This window comes from Macaca fascicularis, chromosome 7, assembly GCF_037993035.2.
Source record: "Macaca fascicularis isolate 582-1 chromosome 7, T2T-MFA8v1.1".
In the NCBI taxonomy this organism is placed as follows: domain Eukaryota; kingdom Metazoa; phylum Chordata; class Mammalia; order Primates; family Cercopithecidae; genus Macaca; species Macaca fascicularis.
Genome location: NC_088381.1, coordinates 24,779,540 through 24,800,922, shown reverse-complemented (window position 1 = coordinate 24,800,922; position 21,383 = coordinate 24,779,540). Strand labels below are relative to the sequence as shown.

At 38.8% G+C, this 21,383-nt stretch overlaps 1 protein-coding gene across 7 annotated transcripts in view; it reads right to left on the bottom strand.

The window, feature by feature from the left end:
- Nucleotides 1-21,383, bottom strand: part of SLC12A1 (solute carrier family 12 member 1) — a 101,535-nt gene that overhangs the window by 14,019 nt on the left and 66,133 nt on the right. For all 7 annotated transcript variants that reach the window (XM_005559483.4, XM_005559481.4, XM_005559484.4 and 4 more), the window contains exons 20-23: nucleotides 17,194-17,276; nucleotides 6,731-6,874; nucleotides 3,815-3,946; nucleotides 3,470-3,581 (exon numbers count right to left, since the gene is read on the bottom strand). In XM_005559483.4, coding sequence (XP_005559540.3) covers nucleotides 3,470-3,581; nucleotides 3,815-3,946; nucleotides 6,731-6,874; nucleotides 17,194-17,276 — 471 coding nt within the window. The remainder of the gene's footprint in view (nucleotides 1-3,469; nucleotides 3,582-3,814; nucleotides 3,947-6,730; nucleotides 6,875-17,193; nucleotides 17,277-21,383) is intronic.

Here is a 21,383-nt window from a genome sequence, read left to right as displayed (position 1 = left end):
TAATTTTTATAGTTACTGACAAACTACTGACAGTTATCATACAATATATCATAATATGATAAATTATATGATTAATTATATATAAACATATTATATATAAATTATACAATATATAAACATATTATAACATTATAAACCATCGTATATATTATAAAACCTCATATATATAAGCCTTATATGTATATGGCTTATATATATATATATACATATATGAGGTTTTTTCCTGGCAACTGATAATTTTGATATAATTTCAAAGTTACAGAAAAGTGTTTAAGATAATACAAAGAACTCCCAGATTCACCAGTTGTTTATATTTTGTCCCATTTGATTTATCATTTTCTTTGTTTCTCTCTCTTTATATTTATCTATCTATTTACTTCTATCTCTATCTATCTACCTATCTACTCTAATCTTTTAAAGTCAGTTGCAGATATTAGGCACCTTTACCCCTAAATTTTTCAGTGAGCACTTCCTAAGAACAAGGACAATCTCTTATATAAAGAGAGCACAATTTTTGAAATTGGAAAATTTAACATTGATGCCATACTACCATTTAAGCCACAAAACATTTTCAAATTATACTAATTGTCCCAATAAAGTATTGGCAGCTTTAAGAAATATAAAATATTATAGACATTATGTTAATTTCCATGTTAATATGATCCTCTTGAAGTACAATTAAATATATATAATATTAGTATATACATATCATATTGATTTGATTGAAAAGACATATATGCATATACGTATAATATATATGCAGTCATACACCACATCATAACATTCTGGTCAATGACAGACTGCATGTACGATCGTGGTCCCATAAGATTATAATGAAACTGAAAAATTCCTATCACCTAGTGATGTTGTAATAATGGCATAGCACAGCGCATTATTTACACGTTTGTGGTGATGCTGCTGTAAACAAACCTACTGCACTGCCAGTCATATAAAAATACAGCACATACAATTGCATACAGTACATACTTGATAACAATAATAAATGACTGTTACTGGTTATGTGTTTACATACTATACTTTTTATTGTTATTTTAGAGTGTACTCCTTCTACTTATTAAAAAAAGTGAACTGTGAAACAGCTTCAGGCAGGTCCTTTAGGGAGATATTCCAGAGGAAAGCATTGTTATTATAGGAGATGACAGCTCCATGCCTGTTATTGCCCTGGAAGACCTTCCAGTGGGATACAAGATGTGGACGTGGCAGACAGTGATATTGATGATCCTGACCCTGGATAGACCTACCCTAATGTGTGTGTTTGTGTTTCAGTTTTTAACAAAAATATTTAAAAAGAAAAAATAGAAAAAAGCAGGCCGGGCGCGGTGGCTCATGCCTGTAATCCCAGCACTTTGGGAGGCCGACAGGGACAGTAGATCAAGACCATCCTGGCTAACACGGTGAAACCCCGTCTCTACTAAAAATACAAAAAATTAGCTGGTCGAGGTGGCAGGCGCCTGTAGTCCCAGCTACTCGCGAGACTGAGGCAGGAGAATGGCATGAACCCGGGAGGCAGAGCTTGCAGTGAGCTGAGATCCGGCCACTGCACTCCAGCCTGGGCGACAGAGCAAGACTCCGTCTCAAAAAAAAAAAAAAAAAAAAAAAAAATGGCCGGGTGCGGTGGCTCAAGCCTGTAATCCCAGCACTTTGGGAGGCCGAGAGGGGCAGATCATGAGGTCAGGAGATTGAGACCATCCTGGCTAACACGGTGAAACCCCGTCTCTACTAAAAAAATACAAAAAAACTAGCCAGGCGAGGTGGCGGGCGCCTGTAGTCCCAGCTACTCCGGAGGCTGAGGCAGGAGAATGGCGTAAACCCGGGAGGCGGAGCTTGCAGTGAGCCGAGATCTGGCCACTGCACTCCAGCCTGGGCGACAGAGCGAGACTCCGTCTCAAAAAATAAATAAATAAATAAGTAAATAAAAAAGAAAAAAGCTTATAGAATAAGGATATAAGAAAACACTTTTGCACAGCTGTACAATATGTTTTAAGCTCGGTGTTATTACAAAAGGGTCAAAAGCTTACAAATTATACAGTAAAAAAGTTACAGTAAGATAAGGTTAATTTATTATTAAAGAAAAATATTTTTTATTCTCAGGTCCAGCTTTGAAGAAAAATATTTTTGTATAAATTTTGTGTAGCCCAAGTATGCAGTGTTGATAAAATCTACAGTCGCGTAGTCATGTCCTGGGGCCTCACATTCCCTCACTGATGCACCCAGAGCAACTGCCAGTCCTGCAAGTTCCATTCATGGTAAGTGCCCAATACAAGTGGACCATTTTTTATCTTTTATGCTGTATTTTTACTATACCGTTTCTATGTTTTGATATACAAATATTTACCACTGTGTTACAGTTGTCTACAGTATTCAGTTCAGATTTGTAGCCTAGAGCAACAGGGTATACCATATAACCTAGGTGTGTAGTAGGTTATACCATCTAGGTTTGTGTAAGTACACTCTGATGTTTGCACAATATGAAATTGCCTTACACATTTCTCAGAATGTAACAATGTAGCAATTTATAACTATATGTGTGTCTGTGTGTGTGTATGGGTATATATATATATGTATACCACATTCACAGCACAATACATCCTAAGAGGGAAGAGAAAATATTAAAAATTACTGAATAAAGCCTGTCATTATTTTGTGACTTCTGGAAGTGCTGGTTCCAGGAAGGACTCGGAGCTTAGTCCCTCAGTGCCATGAGGGACTAAGTGCTAAAGGTGGTTTTCTGAATTTCCACCAGAGACCTCTAGATGTGTCATGTTCTCAGCATGCTTATTCTTCTCACACCTGGCATCAGCTCTCAATGGCTACATTAATGAGAAAGATACAGACTTACACTGTGGGATTTTTTTTTTTTAATTTAAATTAGAAGAGTTCTCTACAGTCATCCCTTTAAACTCTTTCAAACTACAAAGGAGAAACTGGGGACCCAGATGTATTTGGCAACTGTTGCAAAGTCCTACAGCTCCTTGATGGCAGAGCTGGGGCTAGAACCCAGGTGCAGTCTCTCCATTTAGTTCTCTTTTACATATGCTGTGCTAAGAGTGACTGCCATGAATTAGGAGGTTTGAATTCCCACAGAAAAAGCAACTGGACCCGAATTTCCTTCAGGCTCTTCTTTTCTTGGATGCCTTTACTGGTCAGAACAAAATAAGCATTATATGAGATAATGAAGCTCCCACTCAGGACTTGCGATGAGGCTTCTGTGGCACCTTCCTTTTGGAAAGCATTTGTGACAGAGGATAAGAGGTCTTGCTTGAAGACAGTGATCAGGAAAAATATGAAAATAATTTACTGACCAGAAAACCAAGTAAACACGAGGCCTATCCTGGTGACTTTGTCTTTAAGTCTACTGTGTCTCAGAGACACTTAAAGTTATTAAAATGAAAGCATTAAAGCAACAAACCTCTGAAATGACCTAACATGTGGGTGGTAAACTACTTACGCAATTTTTTCTTCTTCAATGCGGTTGATCTTTCCTCCGACATAGATCCTTAATTTACAGTCTTTCCATTTTTTTCTGAGAGTCAAGATATAGGGGATAAGAAGTGTTAACCCTGGAATAAAGAGTGAATTATGACACGTTGAGTATATCTAAATGGGAGGAAATGAATAGCTTTATATCTTTATTCATTCCCACACTGATAGCTCTTAATTAAGTTACAATCTTTGGAGAACACAGAAACATTATTCTTTAACCAGCATTGTTCCCATATACCTTCTCATGCAGTTTGTTAAGTTGATCAAGATAGGAATTCTTGTCCCTAGTGTATTTTCTGAAAGTTTTTACCTCCGTCATCAAACAACCACCAAACATCAATTGTGCCTTTTTCTTGTTTCTTTTTAAATTGAGTGCTGGCTTCCACCAGTTTCTGGTTGAACTCTCCCACATGCATCGACTGGATTGTGTTAATGCTGCCATCTGAAATGAAGGAGGAATTGATGCATCTGTTTGCTTCTGAGGGCAGAAGCAAAATAACTTTCCAATCAATCTACTGATGAAAATAGAGAAAAGGTCACAGATTCGTGTTTATTATACCTAAAATAAATAGCGACTCTATTCTTCAAAAGGCAGAGACAAAAGTCCAATCCCAGAATAATTTAGACCACCTTCAATAGTTAAATAAAATATTGACAGTCAATAGTTAAGTAAAACAGCTTTATGATTATAGTTTTTATTAAAAAACAATGGATTTTTTCAGACCTTTAGCAATCTGTCTCAGAGTGGAGTTATTACTGAGGCATGCAGCAATGCTACTAGCCAGAAATCCCCATTTCCCCAAATCTCAGATATAAATCAACTTAATAGTATTAATATTTTTATATTTACTTCACATGTGGTAAGTGGTTTTCTGGAAATAAGCTATAGAATCAGAAATATCCTTTCATTAAGGAATTGATGTGTGAAGCACTATTTTGGTTTAAGTTCCATTCAGGTCTGGTTTCTAAAATTTGCCAGGGACCGTGTGCATCTTGAACTCTGTGACTATTTGGTCCCTTAGTCAGCCTGGCTTACTCCTCTGCTTTCTTTTCAAGGAATCTTGTGAAGCTAAAGTAAAGCCATTTGAGCTATTTGAATCTTTGTGAATTAGATGAAAAAAAAAAGCTAGAAAATATGGAAATAAAAACATCTTTACTCGAGTTATAATTCAGGGTGCATATAAAACAGTTAAAATTTTTTAAAATGCAATTTCTACCCTAACATGGATACAATGAAAGTGTACCAGGGAACTCGGCCAGTGTTGGAGCCGGACCTGTTCCTGTTTGCCAAGAGGGGTTTCTTTGCCACAGTGTACATAGTATTTCTCATATCTGTGTCTTTGAGAGTCATGACTTTATTGCTGTCTTTCAAAGAGGTGGTGTCAGCCTGGTGCTTAGAGGAGGGCTGACAGCCTCTTTAGAGCTTCCTCTCTGATCTAAGAGGTTCTGAAGATGCTTTGTTTTATCTTTTGCTGTTTCTGTGTTTAGGGTCTGTCAGTTCTGAAGCAATGATCTGATATTGTTTTTACATCCCTGGGACTGCTGAGGGAGAAAAATTTATTTACAAAATGGACCAAGCTCTGCCCTCACCTACAGACAAGTCAAAGTATCCAGAGGCCTCCTGTTCATACTCAGGTGCCTGGGGGCAGGATTGGTTCTGGTCTAGAACTCAAGAGTTGACAATGACGGAAGCCTAGAGTAGTGAATGAGCCCACTTTAGAGCTATGTTTAAACTTCTAGGTATTAAAACAGTATATAACATTATTACTTTTCTTTTCTGAACAATTTGACATGTTGACTTTTGGAAGAGTATATTTTTGCCAAAACAAGTATTGTGATGCAAAAATAAGCTTCCAGAATAAATAACAAGTCCTGCTGTCATAATAAGGACATTAATGCTTCCCTCTCTCTAGTTAGACCACACTGTTGGGCTATGACTTTTGAATTTTCCATTATTTTCCAGACTGTACCACTTAATAGAGCAGATTTAATGGATTGTTAACTTTTTTTTACAGTTAAACCAAATAATTAGAAAGAAAAGAAGTAGTAGTTAGCATCCAGAACAGTCTTATTTAAATATTTTCACCCTGATGTAGCTTCAGCTTGAATTCAAACACATCATCTATGTCATTTTAAGGTGAACTGTAAGGAGTAGGCCACGGCCCATGGGGTTATCCCAGGAACTCGACAGTACCCAGAGTATCTGAAGTGGGGCAATATCTGGATTTCCCATCATTCTCTGTAGATGTATAAAACTATTATATTATAGGTGAAATTTCATCTTTGGGCTATAGTAGGAAAGCAAACAGACAAACCATTTATGGGGTGGGAGATGGCCTTGTCGAAGAGCCTCTTTGAAGGGTTGGCCCTGGTCATCCTAGACCAGAAGCCTGCTAAGTCTCCACTTGGATCCTGCTGTTTGACTTGGAGACCCTCCCAGGGAAACCATCTTTTCCTGGCCTCACACCAGAGTGTGACTTCAGTAACTACAGGACGTTCGTGCATAAATAAATGCCTGCTAACATTCTGATTTTGGACCAGCAGAGGTCACTGTGGACCTCATTAAACTCAAACCCATAACGTTTCGGAAAGTAATTTTCAAAAATCCAAACGTTTGAATCGTCTGTTTATAAAACGTGTAACGAGCTCTCCCAACCTCTGATCCTCTGTCCCAGGACTGCATACCATAAGTTCACATATAAATGTACGATTTAGATGAAATCTACAGGTAGTGAATATCAATAAAGTTCTAAGTCCTGCATTCTGGTTTGTGATAAAGATGCTTTTTTTGAAATCAGCGTTCCAGCTGGATACCGTATTTGCATGTACTAGTCATATTTCAGTTCCCTGAAATGTCTGAAAGGTAAGGGTATGTGTGGATAAGACGGTTTGGGTACTGACTCTTAAATTTCTATCCCCTTTCCATCTTAACTGAGAAACTTCTGTTTCATGGCATGCAATCTGCTTAAGCACTATTTGACTTCCAAACCAAATATTACATTTTAAAAATAATTTTTGGCAGTAAGATGGTACAAAGTACTTAATGAGGTTGATAAATGACAATAGCTGCTACCGTTTATCCATACTACCTTCTGGAGAGAAACCTTTCAGTTCCTACCTGCACTCAATGCCCCCAACATCTTAGATGCTGACTTCGGACTCTTTCTAGATGCCCAAATAGTGACTTATCTTATAAACTTTCTTGCAAATTTTAAAAAGTACTTACCTTTTTTAGGCGTTGTCTTGGTAATATTCAACTTGCCAGCTTTTTTAAACAAGCCTCGGATGCCTCCACTTTCCTCTTCACACTCATTGTCTTTGATAGTCGCTTCCAATGCTAGTCTCTCCTGTTCTAATCTCTCTAATTCCTCTGATGAAAGAAGACAAATCACCCACTTAACTCAGAGCTACAAAGTTTCTAGAAACAGTCTTATAAACTTTTAATATTTAAAATGGTATGTATGTGATAAGATAATTGTTTATACATAGTATATTTTTTCTAAATGATTTTTATATATTATCTTTTAATAGAAGTAATATATTTTGGTTGGGTGAGGTAGCTCGTGCCTGTAATCTCAGCACTTTGGGAAGCCAAGACGGGTGTATCGCTTGAGCCCAGGAGTTCGAAACCAGCCTGGGCAACATGGTGGAAATCTATCCCTATGAACGATACAAAAATTAGCCGGATGTGGTGTGTAGTGCCAGCTACTTGGGAGGCCGAGGTGAGAGGATCACCTGAGCCTGGGGGGTAGAGGCTGCAGTGAGCCATGATCATGCCACTGCACTGCAGCCTGGGCAATACAGTGAGATCCTGTCTCCAAAAGAAAAAATAAAAAGTAATGTATCTTAGTAAATTGTATTCAGAAAGTTGTCACAACTAGCTTAAAAAAATAGCTCTATGTGTTAGGTTATGATACATAAAGTTACTACATTTTTTTTTGTGAGGGCAAGAGAGGCTATTTAGTGCCATTCTTATTCACTACCATGCAAAAACAAACAAACAGAAAATCTTTCACACTGTAAGCCACTGATTTACTGACCTAAGCTAGTGGGTCAGATGTTTTACAACTGGAAGTGACAAAATTACAGAAGTACACTGGGTATATATCAGCCACACAACAATGCTTCATGAATTGAAACATAAAACTAGACAGCAAGAATTAAGAGAAGATAACAAAATCTTACAATAAACTCTATAGGCGTTGGATACAAATTAAAAAGCATTCACCACCATTCCTTTCAATAAGCAAAATACTTTGTGGAGTGGGTGACCAAAGTCAAAGAAATAAAAGCTGAGGTTTCTGGGTGCCTGTCAGAGTTCACATTGCTAAAAGGGGTCTTATGACACGTTTTAGTCTGGAACAGGAGTCAAGCAGCGCAAAATTTCCTGCCCAAGGTTTAGACACACTATCCAAGCTTTCATGTTGTATCTGGCTGCCTTTTATCTTTTTTGGATTCTGATTGTGACGAAAATTTCCTAGCTGCTATGTAATGTGCTGGATCTTTCTTTGACCTCACCCCACACTGGATCCGGGTAAGTAAGACTTTCAAAGCAGTCACATGACAGTGCTACACTTAGGAGGCTTCTTGCTTCTTGCTTACACTGGGTGAGGTGGCCCTCTTGTCAGATAACCTCATCTTATTGCCTGCTGAGAACAGAGCCTTAGAAAATGAGCAATGTTCAGAGGAAGAGGATAGAAAACCTAGATTCAGTGTTACAAAACACTGGGAGAGCTTCTGTAAATGTCAACCTTCGGAGCCCATTGCCTTATCTATCTGTTAAGCGAAGCTATACAAACTCTAGATTTATCAATTATGTACTAACTAAATCTGTCAGGACAGTCACATCCCTAGACGATGCTGCTATTCAGCTACACAGAATTGTCTGGCCCCTTTCCAGGTCTTAGCAATTAATCTTTTGCTAGTGGCATGAGATTTAAGGTCAAATCACCCATGTGATTTCCCCGAAGCTTCAAAGGTTCTCAAGATCAGCAGCTATAGAAAATCTGAGAAACTAGGCTGATGGTATTAAAACTGAGACAGAAGTTGCTTACCCCTGACTTTTGAAAGGTGAAGACAAGCTGCATTGCAATGGGGGGTCATGACCGATTACAGTTCTGCTGCTGGCTTTAATGTGACATTAGCCAAGTAATTTACTTTTTCTATGCCTTGGATTTCCCGTCTGTGAAATGGAAAACTGTAACCCTTTCCTTTTCCCACTCCCCAAGCTTTGCAAAAAGAATAAACAAAGTGTCCACACAGGGTTTTGGAGGTCCTTAAAGAACAGAGCAAGAACTGCATTCTGTAGGCAGTATATTTATGCAACTTTTGGAAATGGGCCTAGTCATACAAAACAAATTGAGTATTTTGAGATGCCTGGGAGTTATTTTAGCAGTTACTATTTATTGCACACTCTTTGGGTGCCAGGGACTGTGTTGCATTTTATTCCTTTCCAAACAACTCTGAGATAGGTACTACTATTATCATCTTCATTTTGTAGATGAAGAAACTAGTAGGTTAAGTGACTTGCCTGATATCACCCAGCAAGTTACAGGGTTCATATGCAAAGAGATCTGCATATGCTTCCCACCATGAAGACCCTCTTCCTGTGGCTTATTATTATTATTTCAGAGTTGTTTTATTACCTTCCTACGCTTTGTCATCAGATGAACCTAAACACTCTCAGGCACATGGTGTAATGCTAAGTTAATCCCCCCAAATGATGGCCCATCCAATATGTAATTTTAAAATGAGGACCCTAAAGATATAGATCTATATGGAAGGCTGCACTAGAGCAGCAGCACTGGTACCCAGACTTTGTGGTCACTGTCCTGGATGACGGCACCCTAGCTGTTATTTTGCCTTCTGGGGTGTTGCAGGGGGCCACTTATGGGGTAACCTGCTCTTTGCAATCCTCTGATGTGGCAACTGTAAGGGCTGCCCTGGGAGGGGACTCTTCTTTTTTCTGTTTTTGGGCAGGCTCCAGTGGGCCCTATGATTAGCCACTGGTTGCCATGCTCTTTGTCCTCTAGTTTGGACAAAGAGGGAAAAAAAGATAAATCCTCCTTTTTAATGGAGTCAGCTGGCTGAGTGAACTGGGAGCGATTCCAACAATTTGCTTGAAGGTATGTGCACAGCCCATCCAGAACAGAGCAAGCTGCAAAATTGCAGGCCTGAGAGACAAAACCAAATTTTGCTCGAATGCTTTAGATGTAGCTGTTTCCTCAAAGATGATAGAGACAGAAGATTACAGAGAGTATTTATTTTAAAGGCTAAAATCAGCTTGCTTTGCCATCTTGGATTTTTAGATCCATACCATGGTGTGATCCCTATTTGCATAGTGATTTTCGCAAGTTCTTATTCAAGTTAATTCTTAATTATTCACTTGGTAGGTGATCTAAGGCCTCCTTCTGTGCACTCCTTCCTTTTTGCATTTCAGCGCTAAACAGAAGTGATGTTTTGATTATCTGTTCTTCTGAATGATCTATCTGGTGTACTGCTTGCCTCTGTTTGCATGCAGGGAAATTAAGAGTAGACTTTGTCAAAACATTTTTGTCAACAGAAATCCTGGCCAGATGACTTGCAAAGGCGTACCATTAACCACAAGGGGAGCAAGCCAAGAGAGTATGAATGAATGGATATAAGTTGATTTCCACTAGCCTGACAATAAAAACTATTTATTCTATCATCACCACCATCACAACTACATTTTTAATTTTCAGAAATTACAAAGCCCTTTCTACGTAGTGTCTCATTTGATACCAATACTGGGATGCACGCAGAGCTGGTAATATTCTCCCCATTTTACTGAAAAGAAACTTGGGCTCAGAAAGTTCAAGTGATTTGTTCAAGGTAGCACAGCTAGTGACCCAAGTCTTCTGCTCCCAATTGTAGTGTTTATCCCTCTTCTCCCTTCTCCTTCAGTGATATGCCTTGATCGCAATAGCTGCCTGTTGAAGGAATACCCAGTCTGCAAAACCGTCCCCAAATTTCTCAATCAGAATCAATCTCCTCTACATTTCCGTAATACCTTGCTTAAACCTTTATTCCACTAACTACTGTAACTGTGTGACTCGGATGTCTATCTTATTCACAATGGACTCCAGACTCCTGGAGGGCAGAACTTATGCCCTATTTCATCACCAACATTTATTGAAAGTTTACTGTATGCCAAGTACAATGCCAAACGCTTTGCAGCCATCAAATTCTTTAATCCAAAACAACAAATCTGTGGCATAGGTACTATAATTATTCCCATTGGAAAATGCAAAAAGTGAAACACAGAGAGGATGAGTAACTTGACCAGCATCACACAGACAAAAGATGTCAAAGTTGGGATCCAAACCCAGGTTTGTCTATTCCAAACCCTATGCTTGGACCTCATGTTATCCCTCCCATGTTCTTCATGGTGCCACCCCTGCCGCTATTACCTGGAGCCATGTTGCACCAATAGGCACTCAAGAATTGTGTGTTGAAATAAATTAAAGAACAGATCAATGCTGTTCAATTCAGTTCAATAGTTTTGAAAGTACTGTCTTTATAAAAGAAGAAAAACAAGTGCAGAGTTGTGAAGAATGGGGGTGTGAGAAGTGTCTGTGTGTGTGTGTGTGTGGTAAGTACAAAAGACAATGTTTGAAAGAAGTGCAGTTAATACTGTATACAAAGTTATATAAAAAAGGGACAGATAGAGGACAGAAGGTGGGACCAGTGAGATAAGAGCCTGGGAGATGGAAGTGTGAGAGACAAGTGGGGAAGGAGAGGGGACTTTTCTCTGGAAAGGACCACCACCTGGAAATCCTGTAATGGTAACTACTGTGAACTTGAATACATTAGATAATTCTGTAGTATCTCATAGTTTATAAGGCCACATTGCTACTGAGAGATAGAGATAGAGATATAGAGATAGAGATAGAGATAGAGATAGAGATAGAGATAGAGATATAGAGAGCACGCCTGCCCTTCTCTCTTTTCAAGATGTTTATAATATCAACCTGAAGTTACGATGGTGGAAGAAAGAGCTCAGACCTTTAGGTTCTCTCAGTTGAGAGTAGGTTTCTAGTCCAAGTTGTCATCCACATCCCAAACAGTTTTCATAGTAATAACTAAGAGTGACTCTTGAGCCATGCCGTCATGTAAATGCCAAAACTGCTTTGAATAGTAGTTACTGTATTTTCAAGTGCTTTATAAATTGATGATATGGTACCCAGTTGGAGTGACTATATTTTGAAACTCAATTTACTTGTCAAGATTGCTTCAAATGTTATGTCCCCAGTCTTTTTTTTTTTTTTTTAAGATGTCTTTTAGAAATAGGCAGAGGTCTACAAGTTACAACCTGCTTTGAATCTTAAGGATTGAGAGTCATCAATTATCTGACACCAGAAGGGAGATCAGGGAAACTCACTGGGGAATGGCATCCCCTCCCATTTTACAGCATCCTTTTTCTTTATTAATTATTAAGTTAAAATTCTTTCCTTGCTCAATAACTCAAAGCTGTAAATGCTCATAAGAATCAATGTGCTGTCCCCCAGGTGAAGTCTAGTTGAATAGAAGGCAGGAAGCAATCCTGCAGCGGTTGCCTTCTAATCAAGTAATTATTTACTACACTGCCATCTGTCTTTATTTTTCTAAGCCACTCGATCAGACATAGCAGTATCCCTGTGCTCTGAGATGGTCACAAATCATGCTGTACTTATGTGGAATACTTGACCACAATATATTGCAAATCATGTTCCATCACTTTATTTCTTACCAGTATAATTTGGACTCCTTGTTGTAGTTGGAAAACTTGCTAAATATCCCTGGGAGGTGAGCAGTATGAAATATCATGATTTTTGTGTGTGTGTGTGTTGTCAGGCAATAAATTAATTTATTAAGAGAAACTATCAGTCATCAGTATTAGATGAGTTGCTACAGTATACAAGTTACAATGTTATGAGCATCGATCTTATTTATATTAAAAGTTATTCTCTTCACATAAGCCTGTAATACAATATAAAAATAATTGTCATTAGCTGGTAAATTACCTATAAAGCTGATTTCTATTCACTGCTTTATTAACTACAGTATATGGGCACTCTGAATTGCTAATATTTCCTTTAAATTATAATCTGTGATGACACTGTGGTGCCTGTGTTGGAAAAGCTATGATGATAATCATTAACATAGTATAATGCAATACTTAAGATTTATCAGGCCCTTATTAGGCCCTGAATTACAGCATAATATAATGAAATGCAAGTTTATTTCTTCCAATTCAAAATCTAATAAGAGGTTTGTGTCATAAATTACATAAACCTCAAAACAATGCATGGAAATGTGGCGGAAAGTTAATTTCTATCATTATGTTGTTTTTCTGCTTGTTCTTCATGTACTTGTATAATATTGTTTTTCTTTGTTTACCCTAGATAGTTGGTACTTGTAATTATTTTATTAGCATCCAATTGTATTTTCCCTTTCTTGACTAAGAAGCAGAAATATTTCAAACATCAAAGTTTATTTAAATAGGATACAACCCTTGGGAAATTAAAAGGGGATGCAGTTCACTGCCAGGATTCTTTGAGAAATACAGCAAAACTTGGTTGCTGTATTGCTTTATAGAAGTAAATTGATGGTGCATCTTGGCAGATGGAACAATGAGGGGTGGGAGCAATGCTTTTCAGCTACATCACATCTTTCAGCTTGCAGAGAGCAACATAACACACAAAGCAAATGTGTAATCTAAATACAAGTTATATTTTGCATTCTCATTTTTAGATGGAAAACATTATAGCACAAAAGCCAGGAAAAAAAATTAAAGTAAAACCTAGGAAGTTCGCAACAGAACAGTTCTGTTAATATTCAGTTCTTGTAACTGCCCTCAAAGTTAGGTCTATCTTTCCACAGACAGGCAGCCCCCTTGTTGGGTGTCTTAAGGAACACATAGAAACGGCTCTGCCTCATTCCCAGAGCTCAGATTTCCCCATTGCCTCTCGTTATATGTCATCATCCTCTCTAGCTCTTCTTTTTCAAAGATGAAACAGGGGCTTCAAACAGATATAGGTTTGAATCCCAGCTCTACCAATGACTAGCCTTGTGAATCTTGGGTAAGCCCCCATTTTACCAGCTGTAAAATGGGGACAATGATAATACTCTCCTCATAGGGTAGCTGGGATGATAAATGTTATATGTGAACATGAAGCATAATAGACGGTGCGTAATAAGTGCTCAAATATTTTAACTATTGTTGCTACAAAGTATTAAGTTCTACTAGGAGGGAATATACATTAATAGTGAATGCCCAGTGAGTGGGAGTTAGTATTTCTGATCTGGAGTTTAAAATATCCATAAAGAAGAAAAGCGGCATACAAAGGAAGGCTAAAGTCACCAAGAGATAACCTTTTGTGCTCCAATTTTGCATAAGATGCACTCTCCTTGCAGTTTTATTTTTTAATGCTCTTCATTATCATAGAGTATACATAATCAGATAGTAGCTACCTTATAAAAACACTTGATCTCTAGTTTTTTTCTTCATCCTCCTCTTCTCCTACAACATACCAGAATGGTTGCATCAGAAAATTCACCTAATCCACTCATATTCTTTCCTGTTTTGATGGAGACAATCATGAACCAGCAAATAGAATACGAATCCATCAGGCAACAGCCCTTAAGAATTCTTTTTTCTTTCTGCTGAACCTACTGAGAATACCCTGGTACTGCTCCTGTACCTTGGAGACTTCATGCTGCTGGAGAAAACTGGACAACCACAACTGGGTTTTCACTGTTGTACACTGATCAGTTCTTGCTGATCCTTTTCATTCTCTATCATGACTTTTTAAAATGCTTAACTAGTTTCTTCTCATTCTCAGTTAAACCATTCCTCTCTTGCTTTTAGAAGTAAACCATTGCTCCAGCTTAAAAGAAAGAATTGAGACTATTGTGCATCATCTTCTTTGATTTATCACTCCACTCTCACAAATCCACGTATCCCATCATCAATCCTCACCTCCTTTGCTCCAATTTTAGATGAAGTGTTTTTTGTTTTTTTTTTTTTCTGTTTCAGGCCAACTCTTCCATTCATGCCTTTCCCTCAATTTCTGTTCCTCCTGGATCTTACTCCATGGGTCGCCCCTTTTCTTTGCCTACATCTTCAGTGTTTGCACTCTCTTGTGCCATTTCCTCAGTCTGCAAATATGATTTGATCTCCCATTCAGAGGTCTATAGGTTCCCCACAGTAAGCCTGCTCAATCTCATTCCTCTTGTTACCATCCAAGCTTCTCAGAAGGGTTGGCTACATCCATATTCTCTGCTCGTTCATCTCATAGTCTCTTCTCAACCCACTGCAATCTCGATTCTGATAACCCTGCTTTACAGAAATTACTTTCACTAAGATTACCTGTGTCATGCCAATTCCATTTGGTTCATGATCTTACTGTACATTTCTGCTGCATTTGGCAATGTTGATTATTCTCATTTTGAGCACTGTACTCCCATGGTTTACCTGGCCCCAGACTTCTGGTTTCTTCATCTTTCTGACCTCTCCTTCTTTTCTTTGGGGCCTTTTTCCTACTCTTTGGAGTCCTTGGCTACACACACTCTTTGAGTTCTATTTTCTAGGGTGATGGTTTCAATTCACATTAGCCATGATGTCTCCTGTATTAGTCCACCCAGGTTGCCATAACAAATGCCACAGACAGGGTGTCATAAACAATGTACATTTATTTCCTCACAATTCTGAAGGCCAGAAGTCCAAGATCAAGGCATCAGCAGGATCGATTTCATTCTGAGGCCTTGTTCCTTGGCTTGAAGACAGCTGCCTTCTCACCATGTCTTCACATGATTACCCTTCAGTCTGTATCCTAATCTCTTCTTATAAGGACACCAGTAATATTGGATTAGGGCCCACCCAAATAACCTAATTTTACCTTAATTACCTCTTTAAAGACCCTGTCTCCAAATACAGTCACATTCTGAGGTCCTGGGGGTTAGCACTTCAACATATGAATTTGGTGGGGGCGGGGAGACACAGTTCAGCCCATAACATCTCCTAAATCTGTATTTCCAGTTCAGATTTCTCTTTTACGATGAGGACTGTCTAACTGTCTGTTAGACATTTCCCGTAGGATTTCCCACATGAGATTGTTTGAAATTGAGCCAGGCATTTCCTCATTAAACCTGTACTTCCTCTTGCATTTCCCATTTCCATTGGCTCATCTAGTCAGCCAAGGAGTTTTTCTTTACTTCTCCCTTTCCCATATCCCACACATCCAATCAACTCCCAAACGCTGCTCTTCGTACCTGCAAAATACTTTTCAACTCTGTTCTTTTCTCTCCATCCCAACTGAGGCTGCCCTAGTTCAAGCTGTCTCCTTGTCTTATTTGATTATTGTAGAACTCTTTGATTTGTCTATTTCCATTCTAGTCCTGAGTCCATGCCCCGTATAACCAAAAGAGCATGAGATCTAAAACCCAAGTTTGACCACATTATTCCCTCACTTGAATCTCTCTGATGGTTCCTCATTATCTACAGAATGTGATCCATCTTTTTAATATGGCAAATGAGGCTTTTACAGTCTAGATCCTCCTTATAGTGGCAGCCTCATATTTTACTATTGTTGGCTTCCTACTTTTCACTTCAGTAACATGAATCTGCTTTTGGTTGTCTATATACTCCATTCCTCTCTATTCCCATGTCCTCACCTTTGCAAACACTTTCCTCTTTGTCAGGAATGCATTCTCCAAACTGTCTCTTTACTTTTCTCTCACTCAACTTTGTCTGGTTAACTCCTACTCATTCAGTAAATCTCAAATCAAAAGTAATTTTCTCCAGAACGCCTTTTTGGAGTGAGGTAGGTGCCCCTTCCTTCTTTCCCATAATTCCTTATTTATACTTATTATAATGCTAATAATTGATCTACTTCCCTTACTAGGCTGTGTGTCTTTTGAGGGCACAGACAGAATTTATTAATCTTAGTCTACCCAGCATCACTTGCACCTACACTATGCCTGGCACATAACAGGCACCAGAAAAGCATCATTTTTTTCTTAATGTTGTGTTGTAAGCAGACTCTGCTGTGAGGCTCAGCGGAAGAGATGAGTCATGAATTCATGTCTTGTGCTAATTTTTCAGTAAGTATATCAGTATGTTCTTTATTTCATACACAAGAGAGTATGTTTAAATTCTAAGACTAAGCAAGTATACCAAATTCTCTACAGGGAAAAAACAAAGAGTCACTAATCTGAATTAGTGTTTCTGCCTCTGACTTAGATTAGTGATTCACAGCATGATACATTCAGGCTCATTTCCATGTTAGCTACAAACCAGTTCATAGACTCTCAAAAGCAAAATACGTGTTTTTCTGGGAAAAGAATTAATCTTCATTTTCTGAAACATCTTGCAGAAATTAATTTGGCAGGTTATTTTACTGAAGTTGTTTATTTTCCTTGATGCTGGCTTTGTGGTTTTGTGATAAGAAAAATAATTGATGACCACCTTGAATTCCTCAATATTTGTGATTAGCAGGGCAAAGGCTGCTTGTGTTAGCATTGGAGAAAATACTGGGGGAACTATATGCACTATGAGTTAGCACTAGAACGTAAGCTCCACCGTTAAGGAGTTTTGTCTATGTCGTGTCCTGCTATATCCTAGAACAATGTCAGGCACAAAGTAGGTGCTCAATAAATACTTGTTGATTGAATAAAGAAAGTACATACCTTGCACCTGAAGAACCTGAGAGATGTCAAATCCTTGGCTGATTCTGACTATAACCACGCCAATCTCAAAATCAAATGCATCACTGAAAGAGGAAGCAAAGCAGTTAGTGTTTTAAATGGCTATTTTAATCCTCAAGCTTAGGACTAGTATTATACTTGCTTCCAGGATTTTGATATAATGAAACTATTAAAATCCACTTTAGAATATAGCCAAGAGCTGATGCATGTGTTTGTTTGTTTGTTCTTCCCTTATGCCTTTTTAAAGTATATTTTGGGTAGAGGTAACTAAATTATTCACTCTAGCCAATTTATTCAAATAATACTATACATCAGAATTTTGATTAAGAGCTTGTCGCATCTTTTAAAAATAATCGAATCTTTTATACAGCGAGCAAAACAATCACTGGCATATTTAGAACACAGAGTTTACAGACTGCAAAGACTCTTTGAAATGATTAGCCACCACCCCCAACCTGGCTGCCTCCTAGAAGGACTCCTATAACATTTCTGATATCAAGTACATGGTTAGAAATGTCTCCAGTTCCTCTATTTTCAGAATTGACTCTAAACTGGTCACTTGGAGCAATGCTTTTTCATGGCAACCCTACGTACTCGCTCCTGTGTTTTCTCTGTATGCAACCCAAAGGAATTTGATTACCTAGAAGAGAAATAAAGTCTGTCTTTCTTTTATCTCTGTTTGAAGAGATTAAAGTTTAAGACATAAATGTTTTCTCTGGTGCTAAACATGGAAGCAAGTCAATTAATACTTTGAGTCATTTAAATTTTTTTTCATTGGGAGGTCCTTTGTTTATACTTCTATGGATCTAAAACTTAACGACTTCTTGCCATTAGGTCATCCTACCCCAAAAACACTTGTCCCACCATATGCAAACAGTTTCCAACGGCCAAAGTCAACCTGCATTTTCATTTGGTATACATAAGTTTGGAGCAATATGAATATCCACTCAAAATCCAAACCATAAATAATCTTTTCTTAACAGAATAGGTCCATTCTGGCACAAGTTGTTACAAAGTAAATTCCTCGTAAACAAATCTTGTTTCTGATTGTCCTCAATTATAAAAAGTAGACAATGTGCTCCACAAAAAAAATTTGGATTCTGTGTTAGGTAGAATAATGCACCCTCAAAGTATCCTAATTCCTGGAACCTGTGAATGTATTTCCTTACATGGCAAAAGGGACTTGGCAGATGTGATTAGATTAAGGACTTTGGGATGGGGGAGATTATCCTAGATCACCTGGATGGGACAAGAGTAATCACAAGGGTACTTAAAAGTGAAATTAGGAGGCATAAGAGGAGGTCATAGTAATGTGATGTGAGAGGAACTTGACCAGCCATTGCTGGCTTTGAAGATTGAGGAAGGCATTCCTGAGCCACACCCACATGAGGGAAGCTTCTGGAAGCTGGAAAAGGCAAGGTCAGAAATTTATCCTAGAGCCTCTGGAAGGGAATGCAGCCTGGCCCACACATGCCAGACTTCTATTCTACAGAACTGTAAGATAATCAAGTATTGTGTGTGGTCGTTTTTTGTTTTTTGTTTTTGACAGAGACTGGCTCTATCACCCAGGCTGGAGTGCAGTGGTGTGATATTGGCTCACTGCAACCTCCGTCTCTCAGATTCGAACGATTCTGCCTCAACCTGCTAAGTAGCTGGAATTAGAGGTGCACACCACCATGCCTGGCTAATTTTTGTAGTTTTAGTAGAGGTTGGGTTTCATCATGTTGACCAGGTTTGTCTCAAACTCGTGACCTCAAATGATCTGCCCACCTCGGCCTCCCAAAGTGCTGGAATTATAGGCATAAGCCACTGTGCCCAGCCTAAAGTATTGTTTTAAGCCACTAAATTTGAGGTACTTTGTTATGGCAGCCATTGAAAACTAATACATACAAATTCTGATTAAAATTAAACCATACTTGGCTGGATAAGATGGCTCACATCTGTAATCTAAACACTCTGGGAGGCCAAGGTGGTGGATCACCTGAGGACAGGAGTTCAAGACTAACCTGGCCAACATAGTGAAACCCCAACTCTACCAAAAAATATAAAAATTAGCTGGGCATGGTGGTGTGCACCTGTAGTCCTGGTTACTCGGTAGGCTGAGACAAGAGAGTTGCTTGAACCCAGGAGCTGGAGGTTGCAGTGAGCACAACTGCACCACTGCACTCCAGCCTGGGCAACAGAGCGAGACTCTGTCTTAAAAACAAACAAACAAACAAAACACTAAACCATACTTAAGAATATTACAGACATTTAAAATATTTTATTCAAAGAAAAATGGTAGCCGGGCGCAGTGGCTCACGCCTGTAATCCCAGCACTTTGGGAGGCCGAGGTGGGCGGATCATGAGGTCAGGAGATCGAGACCATCCTGGCTAACATGATGAACCCCCGTCTCTACTAAAAATGCAAAAATTAGCCGGGCATGGTGGTGGGCGCCTGTAGTCCCAGCCACCTGGGAGGCTGAGGCAGGAGAATGGCATGAACCCGGGAGGCGGAGCTTGCAGTGAGCCGAGATCGCGCCACTGCACTCTGGCCTGGGCAACAGAGGGAGATTCTTGTCTCAAAAAAAAAAAAAAAAAAAAAAGAAAAAGAAAAATGGTAAAATACTATAGTTTTATAATAATACCCCTGTGTTAACAATAATACTGTACTTTAAGTCATAAAGCCACAAAAATTGGACAGGGAAATGTAATATGGACACATGATTGTCACTATTAGCCTCATTGCTGTGCTAGTAAAGTCATTTAACTTTACCAATCCAGTTAGGTTTTATACTAGTACAAATATGGGTCACCCTAATACTGAACTTTATTACCAAGATCTATTATTAATCTGCTATAAAAGCCAGAGAGCTCCTTGGTTCAGTATTACTGGGTTTGATTATTTTGCTCCCTTTGGGTTTCTAGAATGTTTGGGATGGTAGGGAGGTTGGAAGACAGTCTGAAGTAATTCTGTATCAAATAATGGACTATTTCGTTGAAGATTTACACATTACTTCCTATTTGCTCTCCCCCCGCCCGCCCCACCCCATCCCTTTTGTTCCCCGAGGTAAAGCTGAAATTTTACTGAAGAATCTGGATAACAGAGGACAGATCTGGTCAATTTCCAAGAATGTCTGATCAGCAACTGACTGATTCTAAACATATCAAAATACTGTTTGCTGAGCCTGGTAAAATTCTTATCCCGATCACCTGGTTTAGCCTTAACTTACTGAACTTATAACACCAGCAGGAGCCAGATGACAGCACGTGGCATCCAGGCTTTATATGTTCAGGAAACACAATGCACTTAATAGATAGGTTCCGCACATTAGAAAGACTGTTGAGTGAATTTCTGTTTGTTCAGTAATTCCTGTACTTTTAGAAGATGAAAGTTATTTTCTTATGCTTCCTTTCAATAGAACTAAGAATGCTTTTGTTAATATGTTGCATAAATCTGCTCAATATAATGATAAATGTTATGATTATAATAACAAGGGGTAGAAGAAATAGCCTACTTTAAGAAGTGCTAAGCGTATACTTGTTTTCAGTGGATAGGATGAACTTTGAAGTGCAGCTGTATCTCCCAGGGGATGTCATGTACCCTGTGGTCTGAAATCAAAGTGCAGCCAGATCCCAGACACAGGAAACCTTCCATTTCCAGAGATGTTGACACAAAAGATGGCTTTTGGGCATAGTTAACATTACCCCTCTGGAGTCTGATAGAGTATTTTCAAGCCTAGAAGAAATGCTCAACTTTCTTTTCTTTTCTTTTTTTTTTTTTTTTTTGAGATGGAGTTTCACTCTTGTTGCCCAGGCTGGAGTGCAGTGGCGTAATCTCAGCTCACTGCAACCTCCATCTCCCAGGTTCAAGTAATTCTGCTGCCTCAGCCTCCCGAGTAGGCACCCACCACCATGCCCAGCTAATTTTTGTATTATTTTTGTATTTTTAGTAGAGACGGGGTTTCACCATGTTAGCCAGGCTGGTCTGGAACTCCTGACCTCAGGTGATCCATCCGTCTCGGCCTCCCAAAATGCTGGGATTATGGGCGTGAGCCACCGTGCCTGGTCTGGTCGAAAGGCTCAACTTTCTACAGTGTTTCTCTCTGTATGTGTAGAATTTGTTTTCTCTTATTCAAAGGAAAAAAACTAAGCCAAGTAATACTTGGAGTATATATGTATACTCCAAATGT